General features: G+C 40.7%; 1 protein-coding gene across 7 annotated transcripts in view; it reads right to left on the reverse strand.

Annotated features, from left to right (window-relative positions):
- The window catches only part of Obsc (Obscurin), a 45998-nt gene that overhangs the window by 20356 nt on the left and 7126 nt on the right, over positions 1 to 18516 (reverse strand). For 2 of the 7 annotated variants that reach the window (XM_072012746.1, XM_072012744.1), the window contains exons 1-7: positions 9761 to 16882; positions 9164 to 9273; positions 7158 to 7319; positions 3916 to 4038; positions 3686 to 3856; positions 2547 to 2628; positions 2364 to 2459 (exon numbers count right to left, since the gene is read on the reverse strand). In XM_072012746.1, coding sequence (XP_071868847.1) covers positions 2364 to 2459; positions 2547 to 2628; positions 3686 to 3856; positions 3916 to 4038; positions 7158 to 7319; positions 9164 to 9273; positions 9761 to 14353 — 5337 coding nt within the window. In that variant the 5' untranslated portion in view covers positions 14354 to 16882. Of the gene's footprint in view, positions 1 to 2363; positions 2460 to 2546; positions 2629 to 3685; positions 3857 to 3915; positions 4039 to 7157; positions 7320 to 9163; positions 9274 to 9760; positions 16883 to 18516 lie in introns of those variants that run through there. The other 5 variants (XM_072012750.1, XM_072012749.1, XM_072012745.1 and 2 more) reach the window with 4 other exon arrangements.

Here is an 18516-nt window from a genome sequence, read left to right on the forward strand (position 1 = left end):
AGAGGGACGGTGGAAGGGCTGACGCACCTTAACGAAGGTCAAGGGAGGTAAACACCGTTGTTCGTGTTTCGAGTCGTTGGTTCGAAGAGGACACCGTGGCTGGTCGCAGACTGGACCAGGTCTCTGCTCTTCCACCGATCCTCTTCCTCGAGGGGGATCCACAGTCGGTGGTTACCGAAAAACATTAGTCGGGAGACCAATACAGCCACGGCTATACTTAGACGCCGTACCGGACGAACTCGTGGACTGACCACGCACAAAAACAACGTGAACAGTTCTATAGATCGACGAGAACTTTTGCTTCACACGCACTATTCTGATTTTCTTCCAGAAACTAGGAAGAAGACAGAGAATCTTCTTTGCTATTGACGTAATTGACTTGTGCGTGGAATTCTGAGGATTCAACTTGATTTTTTGATGCATGGAAGAGACGTTTATTGTATGTTGGCATACAATAATTCTTTTTGAAAGATTAAACTGGTAAAGTGGAATGCATTTCTTTGTACGACCTTTCGTTTTTGAAGAAACAGAATTGGAAAATCTACGGTGTCCTTAGAACGTACACTTATTGCGTGCAGTATAAAAATGGTATATCTCGACTTAAGTTATACGCATTGTTTTACTATTTATAAATTCTGTAAACAATCTTGCATACGTATGTTTCAGTGTGTAGAAACCTTTTCTGTTTTCCTTCCCATTAAAAGAATTTGCTAATTTAAGACTATAATCTTCTATCACTGTGACGATTAGATACTACGAAGAATATATTCGTATAGTAAATTAAAAATTCAAAGGGTAAATTCAGAGAATGAAAATTAATGAAAGGAGTGGAAAAGCTTTTGTCATCGAGTGTTTTAGTCCTAAAATGAATCAAATGAACATATAATTGCTTATTTCTCAAACATATCTTCTCTATATCAAGACCTTAAGCAAGAAGATGGTAATAAGTGTAAATCAAATCAGAAAGAGAAACTTGTGAACAAGTTCGAGTGTTATAAGTACAAGTAAGCTACGAGAAACCCTAATGCACCTAAGATGTTTCACTTTGAAATCGGACACGTTCGGCAAGGTAATATCGTGCAATCTAATTTTAATTTCGGGTCATTAAATGATATTCATATACGACAGCTATATCGTGTGAAAATCTCGCGGTGGTCTTGAGTCAAGTTCTAGAAATAACGGGGCGAATCACGAGAAAAAAGCGAGCAGCATACTTGAAATAATAAAATATTCTAATACACTATGCGTAGTGTACCACCTACGTTTTCGTGTTGGATCATCGCTCCTTTATTAATTTCGAAACGAAAACTTTCTTCTATTGCTAATCATTAAACTTTCGATGTTCTAAAATTCGAATCGAGAGTCAAAGTTCGCTCTCATAAACATTTTTATCTAGACTGCGGATATTTGTTTACATAATTTCATATTTCTATAGATGTAATTAAAATGAAATCTAAATAGAAAGAAAAAAAGGAATGTGAAGGCATGCTAATAAATTTTGAAACAAGAATACAGTACAATTCGAAGATCCATCGGATCGACAATGTACAGCTGAGACACTCGAGGCGTGCGATTCGTTTTTTCGTCGAGCAGAGATTACGCTGGCTGCTGTCATCGTGTAATGACAGCAACGGTGACGTCGTCAGCCGATAACGTGGCCACTTTCTTCCTTTTCTTTTCGTGGCACGCGTCTCGCCGCGAGTCTATCGTGCATAAGTAAGAGGAGCGAAAGATGTTCCGTCCGTTAAGAATAAACCAAGCTATTTCGAGGGCTGGACAGACGCCCGCTTACCCCCGCTCGTTATGTAATTGCGAAATTTTCTTCGATTCATGCAAACGTATGCTTCAGTCATGGAAAATCCTTGAACTCTGATCCTCGTTTCGATTACGTTGTCCTTTATTATATCAAAGGTGGTCTATAAAAAAATAATTCTTTTTCTTTAAAAAAAAAAAGAGGAAAAAGGTAAATAAAGTATGAAAGGTGAATAGAGCAGCGCGACGGTGTTTTATAAATAGTAGGTATTTACGTTCTTACTTATGGAGAGTAATCTTAAATTATCAAAATGCGTAGAACTATCTATAGAACATGTCAGTAAAATTGTCATAACTGAATTATATTTGGAGCAAACGTTATTATCGACGTTGGCGTCGCGACGCCAAACTACAATGTCGATGAACAGAAATCTTTCTTACCATCTGGCTCTCTACTATGAGTAGGATAAGTCTATTTTACACGTTTCTTATTCGTAATTTCTGCTCTTGAGTTAACAATAATCGCGTCAGTGAATCGTATTTAATAATCGAGTTTCTTTCATCAGCAGATTATAGAGATATTTTACTGAATCTTTAATTAAGTGACTGACCTCAAAGTAATCTCGTACCGCGTCGTTCATCTGAAGAAACTCCTGGGCCGCCGGTTCGTCTCTGCAGTAAGCCACATGTTTGTCGAAATCCCTTTCCTGAAGTCACGAATAATTTAAATACCAAATTCGATAAAAGTCTTTACAGCATATTAAGATATATTTCAGCAAGATTTTCAAACTTACCAATCGCAGAAAAGTCTTCCCCAGCATACGTGGCTGATCCGCATAATACTTAACACCCTCGATCAACACCCTGCCGAACGATCTAAGTAAGGTACCGATTAATTTTCACGCTAAAAACACACCATGCCTACGTGCTGAAGGCTGCGCCCTTCTTGGCTTCTTTTTTCAGTGCGACATATAGGGTGCAACAACATTAAGTTACGTCCATTAATCCTCCATGATTTAATTACGCCAATATAGTTTCTTCTATGCTGAGATTAATCCACGAAAAGTTACGTCCAATGGGAGGTCGTGAAATGATGATTAATTAATATTGGGACGGGGCACGAGTGAATTAATACATATTTTATTTTCTAGTTGGGCTAATAGGGATAAGAATCGAATTTTCTTTAACGAGAAACGCTATGATTAGAGACGGCCGTTCAGTGAAATCATTCTTCCTTATAATGTCTGACTATGGACGAAATACTCTACTGAAACGTCGGACTTGACGCAAATATTACGCGTGAAATCACTTTCCTTATATCGTCCGACTATGAACGACGCACTCTACTGAGAAGTTGATTCAAGGAATATACCGCGTGTTTCAATAATAATAAACATTCTTATAACGAAATATACTTTTGGAAGAATGAATTGACACTGGCAGAGTCAATCGAAGCGTGCTCATAAAACGATGACAGGAGGGTGCTCAAAACTTTTGAAAAAGCAATACCTTGCTGAATTAAACATACAATAAGATCAACTGCCACGAAACACACGATCACACAAAGTATGCACATCGTTATCAGACTTACGTTGCTCACACATCGTTTCGCTAAAGAGAGAATAATGTCTTTGATGTCGATTTAATGACGAGCATGCGTGACGTGTCTTGTGTGTGCATGTGTTTCTTTTCGCTTTGATTCTAATGAAGAACATCTGTCGTGAGTTGTCGCCATAGTTTGCGAGTAGACACTCGAATAATACTTGTGTCAGCTCAAATAACAACAAAGCAATGTAAAACGAGCTTGATACATCAAATGGAATTTGTAGAGAAAGATCGTGTCTCGTGTGGGGCCTTTGTAACGAATGTTAAATCCGATTGTGTCGCAGTGAATTTCTCCCCTTGGCCAACCTGGTTCATCGAGTATACGTACGTATTGTGGAAGTCGGCAATCTGCTTCAGATTTGTAAAGATGATATCTTTGTTGTCGCGTACGATCCGTGGAACATCCGGATTATCGAGGGGTTTCAAGTAACGTTCAACGACCTGTTGAAGATCTCTGCCAAATTCTTCCTCGGTTTCCACCAGTTCTTTCACTACAGCTCTAGAGAAATCGATCATTGATATACAAAGGATATTGTCAGAGAGGAAAGAATTACTTACTCTCGTCGATATTGAGAGTCTTCCGGCCGATGTCCAAGTGCTGAGTCCTCGCTGAGGGCCGTTTGCATCAAGATGGACATGGGCAGCCATCCTTCCCTTGAGTCTGCTGTACGAACATACACTCTGTAGAAACGAATTCTTTACTTAGAATATAGTCCTGTATACTTTCTTAATATACTAAGGTATAATATAAATCTTTGGATTTAGAAGTTAAAGAAGAAATTAGTCGGCTGCGTTATCCAATGTAAAAAAGCGACTAAATAAAGGATATCCAAATGTAGTTTGTTTTTGTATCAATTTTGGATATTCTTCATCTAACAGATATTTTCTATGATGAATTTTCTGCCAGACACGTCAAGTTCATGCGGTTCATATATTTTTGCTTTTTGATATCGCAATATTCTAATTACTTCTAATAATGAATAAATTTAATGTCATATGCATTCGATTAATTCGCAAGAATTCGAGGTAAATTTAGTCCAAACATATTCTCATCGCCGGTAGTATAATCGATTCTCTTTAAATGGTACTGATAAATTCAAGGCTTAATGGGTAGAACATGCCGCCAACAAATTTTGCGTTCTGCTGAATGAACGACGAATACGCATACAGAGAGGCCTGTCGCCTTAGTCATTAAACTTAAATTTAACTTTCCAACACCCACACATTTCTAACATCTAGCTATTCTTTATAATACAGAACGAAGTATATTTCGATCTGTGCAAAGTTTTCCTCTAATTAATCGCATCTTCCTCTATTTCCATCGCAGGAATAAGGACTATATATAATAAGGACTTCCAAATGTTTCTGTTTGTCGCACAAAATGTACCTCTTAATTTATCTAATCTTACATTTACACAATAATTTCTGATAATGAATGTTTTTCAACTGTCGAACATTAATTTTCACGAAACTTTTACAGAAAGCAGTTTTCCAAAAAAATATTTCGCCCATATCTTCTTTTAAGAAACGAAGAATGTATTTTCCTCGATATTTCGAAAACTGGTAGTCAATATTAAGAAAATTGGTAGCTAACATTGGACAGGGAGAACTCTTTTCAGCGATCCCTGAGTCGACTCGATCTCCTCGAGACAGACGTTTGGTTTATTATTTTATAAAGTGTAGGAAAACTCACAAAACGATACAACTGAAACGATTTACGTCGTCAGGTAGATGTAGTAGATAGTAAATAATTCGCGATCCATTGAACGAGGCCGATGCCAAAGTGGCAAATCAAACTTTCCGCTTGAACCTCACCTTTACGCGAACCTATTTTCAGAACTGGCTGGTATTTCGCCTTCGTTGGAATCAAGCGTTTCTGACAGTCAAGTGGAGCCAGGCGTTATGCATTATGCAATTGGAATTTACTTTGATGCAATATTTAACGTCAAATCGATGGTGTATTTTCTTAAACCTGACAGCTATTAGTGGCACGACAAGCGAATGCTCGTGTTCTCGTTGAATAGAACATCCTTGAGATTAGGTCAATGATATAACGTTACGTATTTTTCAAACTGATCACACCCTTTTAACCAATAATTTATAGGCACGTAGCACGATTTCGAATCTATCCTGGCTGACAGCCAATCATTAGTACCTTACCGACGTATCATCGGTTTTCGAGACATTCATAAACGTTTTATCTTCGTTAACGTCGTCCTAAATCATCGCGAACCGTAGATGACAGTCGAACGTACCAAAACAGAGACCGTAGGTATTAATACCGATTAATATTCCTTATTTTGTTGCAAATGAAACATAGATGAAAATTTAGATCTTTGAAAATCGTTGATTACTTTTGAAAAGTTTCAATTTCAGACGAAGGATAATATTCTTTCATTTTTAACTCCTTATCGTTTTCGATTCTTATATATGGTTCAAAGTATTCTTGGCTTTTTAAATTCCACCTATGACATCTATTTAAACAATATTCAAAGTACCTAGGAATATTAAAAACTAGTTTCGAATCTTTCCCGAATTTCCGGAAGCTTGAAATATTAAGAGAATCGAAGATAAAATGAAATCCAAGAATTCTCAGAAATCTAACGAACCTAATAAGACAATCTCCGGCATAAAAAGAATTTGAAGAGTTAAAAATATTTCTAACTTACTAACTTACTATTCATAACTTCGATAAACGCGGAAATCAGTGATTTCTAAGTGAAAGAGCAATAAAGGTGGTCGAAGATCCGCATAATAAATGTTCGTGTAATAGAGGGTGTGTTTCCCCACGAAAAGCAAACAGTTCGTGCTTGATAATATCGTGACCACTTAAACAACCGTTTCCGTGTAATCTCAGGGGATGAAATACGATGAGTTCATTGGCTTCACCGTTAACATAATGTTTGGAGGCTACTATTTGACCGGAGCACCTGTCGTTGCTATAATTTCGTGCACGGATTTAGTCGTCCACGTAAATGCTCCTTTGCTTTGGATATTTCTCGTTCGATGGAAAATTTCCGCTTTCCATGCGTTTCATTTGCCTGTCACTTGTGGTTTTGATTTGAAAATTTAGATCTTTCGTTTGTATTTAGAGGCTGGTCACGCGTAAATTCGAATTATTTCGTCCAGGTGATCAGGCGATCGTACCAATAAATGTGAAAGCAACAGCTCCATTTAGTTTCTGAGTGGCTGTTGAAGAAACGTGATTTACTGAATAGGCTGCACCTGTTTGGCGTATATTTCAGTCACTCGTACACAGCTTTGAGGAACAGCGATGACGCGTCCTTGGCTCTTCCGAGTTCAATGCAGAATTGTTTCAAGTTGACGATTTCTATAGAACATCTTCTTAGATTTATTTCTCTCATTGTTCGATGAAGATATTCAAGTTCTCCTGCGATTTGTGATTGTCGAATTCCTTTTGTAGTTAAATATGCGATTCCTCCAGATATTGCAGCGATCTGAACATACAAATTGAGAAGATTCGAACGACTTCGTGTTCGAGGGAGAGAAATGGTTTCACTTCTTCATCATTCTAGAACTCGTCTGAAACGAACTCTTTCTTCTTTTCATACTGATCTTCTCCAGCTACAATCTCATCGTGTCCTCTTCTCTTTTCCCAGAACTCAATTTCATCGTACAACTATTAATATTTCTTTTCTATAAAAAGTTGAAAGCGTGTATTTCTTGTACCTGATATCAGAAATGTAGGAAATCTCGAAATAAAGAGATAATTATTTTCCGAATCGTTTATTCTGAATTCTTCGTCATCTTACGACACAGTCAAAGGGCTGATACTTTACCTCTGCAAGCTGTTGTCCGAGGAGAACCTCGGGATGCTTCTAGCACGGGGATCTGCGTACTTTCGACGGGGTCGAACCGACAATTTGTGCCAGGCAGCGGAATTGTCCAACATTTCACCGATCTCGCCACCGATTTCCAGATCGGGATCCAACTTGATCTTTCTATAACACGTTCAAACGTGTACACAGTGAGATAGCCCCGTCCATCGTGCTCCCTTTCATATTTTATTTGCAGCTTCATGCAGACTAAACATCATTTTCCATTAACCGAAGCGAATTAGCGTGTTCGTTAAATGAAAAGCAAGATCTCGTTGCAACGGACTCAACCTCGTTTAGATCGTCAGGCATTTGCGGTTTCTTTGTTACTTGGTTTGCTCAGCGTATTTATAGCGTGTACAAGCGAAGACAATTCAAGATCGTGTTTCCACCGTTGTGTTCTATTGTCAAAAACAGTTTGATTATTTTAGACTGGAGGGAATGGGAGGGGGAAGAAAAGCGATGCAACATCACTATGGGCTACATACTTTTACAGACGAATATTTATGTTTTCTGGCGATGTGGATTTTCTGTTATTCATTTTCTCTGAATCTTGAAATACCGTTATGGATCGTTATCAAAGTTTATTTTTAGATTGTCAAAATATCACACTGCGACGTATATAAAAGTTATCGATATGGAAAATGTGAATTTGCCGAAGCGCACAATGCAAAATCGCAACGACCTGACTATATCGAGCATTATTCTCGTCGTACGACCCGTCAGGTCCGAAATTTTCCATTTGCCTCGTATCCAAGGCACTCGTCGACGTATTTTATAAACGCGAGAGAAACGCACCGGCGAAAACGCGTTTCGCGTAAAAATATCGCCGCGAAAATAAGCAAAGGGGAGACGTCCACGGAGTGATCTTTCACGTTTGACACGTAAATTGAACGTGCCTTAATTTCTCCCTCGTGTCTTCAGCATTCGACTGTGTTTCTATTAATACACACGTGCAACGTTTGATCGTGCATTGTGCAGGAAAATTTTCCATCGAGCGTTTCCAACTTACAATCAGAACACCATGTGATTTCGCTTCATTCTTTGTCAGAGGATCTCTTTATTTTCTCAACAATTTCCGTCGGCGATATTAGTTTCTTCTTTAAGAATTATAAGCGCGGAAGAAGAATTGTAGTAGCTCTTAGTCAGTTTGGAGTCCGTTTTAACTATGTATGTTTATTTAGTTTTATGAAAACAACGGTGCACTCTTGCTCGCAAGTAACGATTAAGAATTAGTAGTTGGTAGTTATATTAAAGAAATCCGAAAGTATATTATAACTATCTTTCTTCTAATATTGATTAAATGATTCATCGATACACGATTGACGAAGAGTTTGTTGAAGTTGTGAGTTGTATTAACAGAAAAGAAGAAAGATACGTATACTATGATATGCGACCACTTCTATACTTAAAATATTCTATCTACCATTCTAACAATTGAAGAAATTTAATGTTTCCTCATTTTTTTTGTATCATCTTACTTCTTCTTCAAATTTAAGTTTATTCCATAACAACTGATACAACTTATACAACCTATGTAACTATATAATTTCAGCATTAAAAATTGTCTTGGAAAATGTACAAATTTTAGATTGAACATTTGAACTAAGAAGAAGGACGGTATTCCATCCAACACATGCAGCTTACAAGCGTAACAACGTTGCAGTTAATTGCAGCCACTTTGATTCGCTACGCACCACTGGATCATTCGCCATTAATTAGAACAAAGTAAACTGCGTTTGGTAAAAGTGACAGATAGCACACGGTATCGGCATCGTTTGAACGCGTTAGACTATATACGACATGCGGCGATGATTATTTTCAGCCCGGGCGCACGTTGCGTACACGGAAATAGACTTTAAACGCGAACGAACGGTCGGACTTCGCGCGAAGTCAACGTTCCGCCAGCGAAACGATCGCGCGGAAATTTGTTTGTCCGTCGATTTTATGAAGCTGGAGGTTTCGCTTACTTGGCCGGGTCGGCGTACTCGAGCGCCTCGACGATGTCGCCGACGTTCACGGAGAATCCATCGGTCTCGTTCTTGTAGTCCTTCACCACGATGTAATTGTCCGATGATTTCTGTAACAGCGCAATTTCGAAATGAATTTACTAAATGATCGATTTACTAAATGGTCACGCATTCTATAGTTCCCTACAGTTCGTTCGATCATGGTTCGGGTATATGAAATGTTTGGAAGTTTCGAAGAATATCTGTTTTCAAAGAAAGTAAACTTTTGGACGATCTTGCTTGCACAGTGACTCAATTCGAAATATTAATAGGACTTGTGAATTTTGTAGGTTGAAAATAGAAATAGTGGTTTCTAAAAAACACCTGTTTTAGATTGAAATAAGGAGTTAAAGTTTGTATATCTGATCGTGAAGTGTGCTGTTTGTTCAGTGACTTGTTTGAAAATAAATACAAGATGAATGGGGTTTAATGGCAGAAAATAGAACTAAAAATTTTCATAGTACACCTGTTTTCGAAGAACGTTAGGGGGACAAATTTATCAAAATCTTGTCTTATCGTCCTCTGTTTAATGTAAAATTCTATTTCTCATTACGTTACCCGCTCAAAGCAATTGTCCTGAAAGTTGCTTAATCTCCTCAGACTCGGTGTATTTTCTCTGCTCCCAGAATATCCAAACGACTTATCAGACCTCGACAGTACAATGCCATTACACTCCTGTCTGTGATAAGTCCCAGTACCGGATCCATCGAGGCTACTAGCCATCGAGATGGTCCCGTACGTGGACAACATTTCAACATCCATATCCTCTTCCTTCGCAACGGGACAACAGTACATGGAAAATCGATGCGCGGTTGGACGAGTGAGTTGGAGCGCGGAAAAAACGTGGAGTGGTTCAAAATAATGAATTCCATCCTCGTCGAGAACCGTGTAAGCCACTTCTCCAGTTAAAACAGATCTAGAAGCTTCTCTGGGTACCACAGCCTGTATACCTTGTTTTAGAATCATAAAAATCGACGATGGCTTATGGTTTCTTCTTAAAAGGAATTCTTCCATGGCTAAACTATTGTCAGACTGAAGCAGAACCGAAGGTACGTCGGCTGACGACTGCAGAGGACCTTCTTCGGGTACGATCATCAAAGCTGCGCTCTCTCTGACGAGAGTTCTCAATCGTGGGTCAGTTCTGGCCAATTCTGGATCGCTACACAACTGTGTTAAAGCGTTCATAAACGGCGGCCTCTCTTCAGCTAATTTTCTCATTACTGTCAGTCGTTTTAAAACATCCAGCGTCACCCTGTCACTGGCTAGGGCTCGCGTTGATTTTTCGTCGCTGATCACTGTCAATAAGCTACTAGCGATATTAGACATACCTAGAGCTCTAGCCAATCCTACAGCCTGCAGAAGCATCTCTCGAACGTTTTCTCCCTCGTCGTTTAATAATTCTTGAACATGAATTTCACTAGATTCTCTGACTGCTTGAACGATGGCCTTGTGAACAGTTTCAGCCGCTTCTTTCTCCGTGACAATTGTGGAAACTTCTTCAGATACTTTTTGGAGTACCCGAGAGACCAATTCCGGGTCGTTTTTAGAAACTGTTCTGAACGCTGGGCCGACTAGATCTGTACCGTGTTCTTCCTCGAGAACCATAGACAACCTGTCCAATACCACGTCTTCTTTCAGAGACTGGCTGCCTACAGTGGATTTCAGAATGTCCACTTTATTGTTTTTACTTTCTAATAACTCTAACAGAGCAGACTGACACAAGTTACTTCGATTTTGGGGAACTAGAAGTATCTGCAGGATCTCTTCCACAGATTCCTCGATACTAATATTCCTTTGACGTAAAAGGACATTGAAAGCTTCGCTGATAGAAGAATAAACGAAATCTTGTTTAGAATCATTACCATTTTCCATAGACTGACTGGTGATTGCTAGGACAGCGCTTGTCATTGCTATTTTCACCGCGTCTTTCAACCAGTAGCCACTTTCGTCGCTTTCTCGTCCTTCTCCGTTTCCATTATCATTCCTATTACCATTTATAACGGGAGGCTTCGTACTATTCATCAACTTCGATTCGATGTGATTCTCTTCCAATTGTTGTTCCTGTTGAATCGCAATATTTTTAGCTAGTTGAGCCACAGTGGACACTATCTGCGCCATTTTCACTGCAGTGGTACCATGCAAACCGAGCTTCTCCGCCATTACGAGAGCTTGTTCCAAAGCTACCGCCTTTGGATCTACATCAACATCCACAGCTGGCAAATCTGTGGCTACTTTCCTTCCCACGGACAAACCAGCTTCTGATAATTGTCGAAGCATCCTTGCATCTATGCTAGTTTCTCCTTGATGCTGAACATGAGCATTGTAATGCAAATTCTGAGGCCTGAGTAATTTTAGTTCTTCAGGAGTGACCTCGAATCCTTGAACAGAGAATTCTACCTCACCTTCAGGCGTATCAGTCAAATCTGGAGCCACGAAACGAGGACCTTCTTCAGTTTGAACTATCTGACCTGGTACAAACGTCACACCCAGTTCTCCAGACTCTACTACGCGACCTGGAACGAATCTTGGTCCCTCGGGTGTATCTACCACTTGTCCAGGTACGAATCTAGAACCTTCATCGTCCGTGGAAATCACCTGACCAGGAATAAAAGTGGGGCCAGCTTTGGTTTCGACGATTTGACCTGGTACGAAACGTGGTCCATCCCCAGTCTCCACGGTCTGGCCAGGAACGAATTTTGCACCTGTTCTAGTCTCCACCATTTGACCGGGAACAAACTTAGGACCGGTACTGGTGTCGATTACTTGACCTGGAACGAATTGCTCACCTTTTTCTGTCATTACTATCTGACCGGGTAGGAAACCATCTTCCGTCATCACACCAGGCACGAACCGAGGTCCGTCTTTCCCCCCCTTCACCAACTGACCAGGAACTATTCTTTTCCCTTCGGGTAAATTTCTTTCGCTCTCTGGATAGAATTCTACTCCTCTGTCGGTTTGCACCATGTGACCAAAGATTTCGCTCTGTTGGATGGAAACGTTGGTAGTTTTCGGATCAACAGGCATGCCAACAGGCCCAGCATCGTAGAACACAACCTCGTCAAACGTACTAGCTGCAGCAAACTCGATTCCGTTATCTGTTATCCTAGTTTTTCCTGGTAGAAACTTTTCACCTACTGGTGTCTTCACTACTTGACCTTCCACGAATTTCTGTCCTTTCGGTGTATCCAAAGTCATGCCGGGAACGAAAGTCGAACCTACTTCAGTATCTTTGACTATACCAGGCATGAAGTAACTTTCTCCAGAATTAGAAGTCACGTATTGTCCCGGTACAAATTGTGGTCCTTGACAGGTTGGGATCGTCTGACCTGGAACGAACTTCATTTCTCCAGTCAGAGTTTCGATAGACTGTCCAGGAATGAATTCCCAGGACTCATCGATCTGTACGCTCTGTCCTGGGACGAATATCTGTTCTCCATGATTGTCAGTGATTGTTTGACCAGGCATAAATCGAGGTCCATCAGGAGTAAGAATGGTTTGACCAGGAACGAAGGTCCCGTCTTTCGACACTTGACCAGCGACAAATTTTGGACCATCGTCTGTTAGAACAGTCTGACCCTGAACGAATCTGGCTCCTTCGTTGGTGTGGAAGGTTTGACCCTGAAGGAATCGATGACCCTGTTCCGTGACCAGTGTCTGTCCAGCTATAAATACGGGCGTTTCTTTGTTATCTTGCTCTTTCAAGTTGAGGATCTGACCAGGGACGAGAAGAGGGCCGTCAGGAGTGTTCACGGTTAGACCAGGAACGAACGCAGGACCCTGAGGTGTTTGCAGCGTCTGGCCAGGTACAAAAATAGGTCCGTTCGGCGTCTGCACTGTCTGCCCGGTGATAAATCTCTGCGCGGATTTGATGTCTAATTTCAGACCTTTCACGTTATGCTGAGTCGTCTCCTTTCCTTTGCCCAGGTTTTGCACCAATTCCGGGATTTCTTCCACTCTCGGTAGTTGCTCTATCGCCTCGTCACCAGCCTGTAGAAGCTTCACGTTTACGTTAGACACCTCTTTCAAGTCACTGGCTGGAATATTCCGTATGGCCGACTGCAGAGCCGCGTCAGGTTCTATTTTCAGCGACGTCAATGGCTTCACGATTGATATCGCCTCGAATCCTCCTGTGCTCTCTGAGATAGGGCTAGTGCACGAAGACGCAGCACTTTGTTCAACGATTTGTGGCTTTACTTTGATAGGAGTGGGCAATTTGTCCACAATTGGTTGCATGGATGCTTCATTAGTATCCTGGAACGAGTTCCAATCCAAAGTTTCTGGTAGAGACTTCTCTGCACCCTTCAGAGGACTCGTTACTGAGATAAAATTACACGCTCTGCTTCTAGCCTGCTTCAAGTTCACGTTTTTCCATGTTTCTTCCTTCGTTTCCTCCTTGAAGCTACGAAGCTTCAGTTGCTTCGTCTGCCTTAGCTCTTCCTCTTCAGCGGCCCTTTCCTTCTCTTCGAAAATTTTTTTGGCATAACTTAAACCAGCTTGTCGTTTCCTCTTTCGTTTCTTAGCCTCGGCCTCCAGTCTCTCTCTTTCCTTTACCACTTCCTGGCTCGGCCCAAGCCCATCGTAGAGATTCTCAAAATCCTCTAAATTCTTGAAATCCACCGAAACATTCTTCCCTTGTTTCAGTCTGAACAAAACTGTGTCGCAGTCTCTGGATAACATCACGTCCTTTACATCGCCATCTCTGACTGCAGCCTCCAGTCTGGATGGAAATACCAGGCTGCATCTTCTTTCTCCCACCGTGTATACGAACTTTGCCTGTTCCTCTTCGACAGGAGGATGTTTCGTGTTTAACAAGTCTCTTAGAACTCTCTGTTGTTCTCCTTCTCCCTCCAAGATTGGGAACACGTAGCGATAGTCCTTGAGTATCACGTGTTTCTTCTTCTCGCCCAGGACGAAGCCAGCTGTGTAATGGTGCGGTCCTAGACCGGAAGCGTTTGTTATCTTGCATTTCGATTTGTCGTGGGAGTGGACACCCAATAAAACTGGAATGTAATGATGAGTAGGCAAACCATAGGATTTGCCGGTGATCCGACAGAAACGTTTTGCATCAGCTGGACTAATTGGTGGTAAAAGAGGGAAGTAATTTGGCTTAGGGAGGCCCCTGCTTCTACCTGTTATCCTGCAAAAGGACATTGTTCGTCTCCACTCGTGGAGCTTCTTAAAGATTCATTTAATCGACTTTCTTTATTATTTTTCGTTAACTTTGATTTTGTTTACTACTTTTTCAATTGTCTTGTACCTTGTTTCCTTTTAGATATTCGACAATATTTTCATACTTCAAGTTCAATGTTGTACAGAATTAATATATTATATATAGAATAGTATACAAAGATGCTTGCTTATTCGAAAATGTTAGGAAGTCTTTGTTATCTACGCCAATTGCTAGAATCTTGGCATTCCATCCACGAAAACCACGGATTCTAGTGTTTGATCATTCAATCGCGACTTCCCCTTGCCGTTCTCCTTGCTCACGTCAGTTAGCGAGTCCAATGTCGACGCGTGAATCAACAGTTCACATTGTCCCCTCCTCGCCATAATTCGTTCACACGGCGACCGACGAAATCTCTCGTGACTCCGGTCGAGTACCACGCGACTGGCAAACTTCATGAATACTGGCGGATCTTCGCCGCAAATATCCTTTATCTTCCACGCAGCTCGAATAACTAAATCCAAAATCCCCACTGTGTCAAGATATTTGAAAAGGTCGTAGTTTCCTTGCCAATGAACTGTGACGAAAATATTCTATTTTTCTCTGGTTTCAATTACAGAGATCCTCTAGGAGCTTCTTAAAATAAAGAGCCTCTGCTTACTTGCAAAGGTCGTTTATGCGAATTCTGCGTTCAATTTCCTCTCGAGGATGATTCATACCACTCATCTAGCAAACTACGGCCCGATCCAAAATGATTCATTTGATTTATCTAGCAAATACGATATCCGTTGATCGATTAGAACGAAGGTGATTCTTAGAGCTAGTAAAACAAATCTCCTAAGCTGCTTGGTTCTTAAGCCGACGCGTCAATGTGCATGGGCTTATTTTTACCGTAATTTCTCTTCTCGAGGTTTCCACGTCGTTTTCATCGTGTGCTCGTTAAAAAGTATTTCGTCGAACCCGAAGCCGGTGGCTCGTGCCTCGTCGTCGAGGCACGGTTTATTTTTACGTACGGGATGCCTACGAGGATTCCGTGGGAGCTGTTCGTTCGTTCGTTTCGTCCCCTGGTAGCTGGCCAATTCGGTGATTTCCTCGTCGTAGAAAAGAGCCACTTTTTTTCGTGGCGTTGCTCTCCCTCGAGGCTCACCAAAGTGACCCCTTCGTGCAATAGTTCACCTTGTTCGTGCGTGAATTTTTGGCTGTCTAGCAGCTTCTAGACGCCTAGATTGTCAGTGAGACTTGGACCACTGATAAAACGTAGCCTGACATATTTGCCTACCGGATTGTCAAACGTCGTCGTGTCTCATTCGCGTTATTTTTCGGCTGTTTTAAGATTTTATCGCGAAATTGTGTTAGTTTTAGACTTATTTCAGGACGAAAATTTCTTGCATGATTCAGTTGCGAGTTGTTTTGCGATTTTATCGTGAAATTGTATTATAGTTGAGCTTACTTTAAATTTCTTGTCTCGCCTTTCTTAATAAGGTTGGTTGTTAGTTGTTTCACAATTTTCTCGTCAGATTATATCATATTTCGGCTTATTTTGTGTTTTGATACCTTATTTATAAATTACTTTATAACTTTATCGTGGAATCAAAGAATATTCGTCGACTATATTATAATTTTGAGCTTATTTTGGATTTTAACGCATGTGATTAGCAGAATTTCATTAGTGCTTCGTTGTAAGTCGAGCAGGTAACTTGTATCGATGTTAATGAACGCATTAATCGTTCCGCCGTTTCTGTACGCTCAAAGGTGGTCGCTAAACGTTGAGCTGTTCTCGGTTCCTATTCATTTACGATAACTACGGGTGGCAAGTCCTATTTATCTTCCCCTGGCGCGATTCGGCGCGGCAAACTATTTCCACCTCGTCACTTTCACCAACCGATCTTCACCAACCACCAACCCATCTATTTTCACGTCGGTGCACTGCACTCGTCCTCTCGGTATCGGTTGTCAGACATTCGCGTCGACGACGATCAACTGCTGTTATCCGACGGCCGTAAGCACTTTCGTTTCTCTAACAAGTCAACGAGCAAAGGACAAAGAAATACGCGAAAAGTATTTTAAATGTACGTCAATTTTAAGTTCTTTGGATTATTATCGATTTTCTTGAGATCAACGATTCTGGACCCACAAATCTCTTCGTCGCCAACGTCCAACGACGATAATCACAGAGAAATCTTATTGCAAACTTGCCACGAGATTCAATGAGAACGCTTCGATAGATCAATTACAATATAATTCTTCTATGGATTGTTCTTTCGTCGCTAACGATAATCGTAAATAACGATGATGTCATTCGATTTTCCAGAGAATCGAAAGGTTCCGCGTTTCCCCCAAGCTCCATACACTCGTTTATTTTTCTCATTCACTAAATAATTGTCTTCAACCCCCCTGATTCCTGTCCCAACAATCACTGTCTCTCTGAATCAGACTCGCGTGTCATGTCGAGCAGAGTTCCCGTGCTGTTCCTTACGAAAAGCGTTTTGCGATACGCGGCGAACGCCAGACTAGCCGATGTACGAAGTGGCTAAGAGCCGTTTGCGCGACGAGTCTCTCGGCTCCCCACGACCAGAAATAGCTACCCTTCTTACACTTCTCCAATACATCTTTAGAACGGAGTACACGGATCAGCAGCTGTGCGTGTCGCGCGTTCGAAGGGTGTACACACGCGTGAAAAGCTGCGTGTCCCGCGGACACCACGACACCGTGTCTTTTCCCGCGTCACCGAGGGAATTCCCCGCGGAGGAACTCCGTCCTCCGAGTTCTAATTTGACGGCATTTTGGGCTATAGGTGAAGGTAGTCCTTAGGGTGAAAGGCGAAGGTTTCGAGTAGAAGTTGAAAGCTTCAGGCGAGAGAAAGGCGATGAGTAATATTAGATCCTTGCATAACGTATCGATAAATATAAATCGTTTGATGTAACTTTTCAAAATTTCGTCTCAGAGTAAAAATGATCGGAATGGATGCTGTTTTCAATTGTATTAGGTTGTTGGGTAACGAATATCTTTTTGGGATAAACGGTGTATCGGAGCATAATTCGTTTAACGTGTATAGTTTGATTACATTTTTGATCAAAGTAAGAATCATCCGTAGCACCTGTTACGTAACGAATATTTTCCTGAAATAATTGATGCCAATAAGCACAACTTGCTTCAAGATGAAAATAAAGACTACCTATGAATATCTATTTCGTTTTATGCAATTGCATAAGTTCATTGATTTCAGTCTTATGAAAATCCAATACTCTTTACAGGCCAATTACACCAAGTTCGTATTCACGAAGGAATATGGTCTGAAAATTGCATCTGAATGGACTAAACTGTGATGATTTTGTGCTTTGATCGCACTATGTGCGATTCATAGATGCAAATGGGTTGAAGCGAAAGCCTGATAGGATCTTATGAAAACACCAACGAAAATACTGTTCGATATAGGACAATGAAATCGCTGATGGAGCCTTCTAATCCTCGTGCGCTTTCTTATTGGAAAAATAGAAAGTTGTTGCAGTTGGTCGTCGGTAACTGTACTGGACGGCTGCAAGGTTTATTTAACAAACAAGCAGCGAAAAGGGCAATGTTGATGTCGACTATTTCAAGCGATCCGATTGTTGCCACAAACGCCTACCTCAGGCCCAATTTCTTTCTTTAGGACCGTTGCGTCATTATTTGATATAAATCGCGCCGCATTTCGAGCTGTACGCATGAGAAACTATTCTCGCGACCTACTTACGGTCACGATATGAAATATCGTTCGTCCGATTCGATCCTCTAAAATTATCGACCCACCGAATTGTTCCGCGAAAACCGTAGGGTAAAAGACGAAAACGATCGTAAATGAACAATCTTTGCTATTTATAGTACATCGACGTAAACCATAAATTGGCGATAATGCTTCTCACTGCTTTTAGTTTTCATAGTTATTTTGTTTCTGTTCTTCAGGATCTGTTCCTTTAAAACCTGTTATTATAAATTTGTGTAACAGCGTTTCTTTTGATGTAAACTAGAGTGTACAAAATGTACAGTCGCAATTGTTATAATTGATATAATCGACAGTAGTAACAATTGACAAAGGTAATGAATACACATAAGAATATATGTCTTAAACATGGTCAAAAATGTTTAATAAAAAGGTTACATATACTCGTAT

This window comes from Bombus fervidus, chromosome 11 (genome assembly GCF_041682495.2).
Source record: "Bombus fervidus isolate BK054 chromosome 11, iyBomFerv1, whole genome shotgun sequence".
NCBI classification, from domain to species: Eukaryota; Metazoa; Arthropoda; class Insecta; order Hymenoptera; family Apidae; genus Bombus; species Bombus fervidus.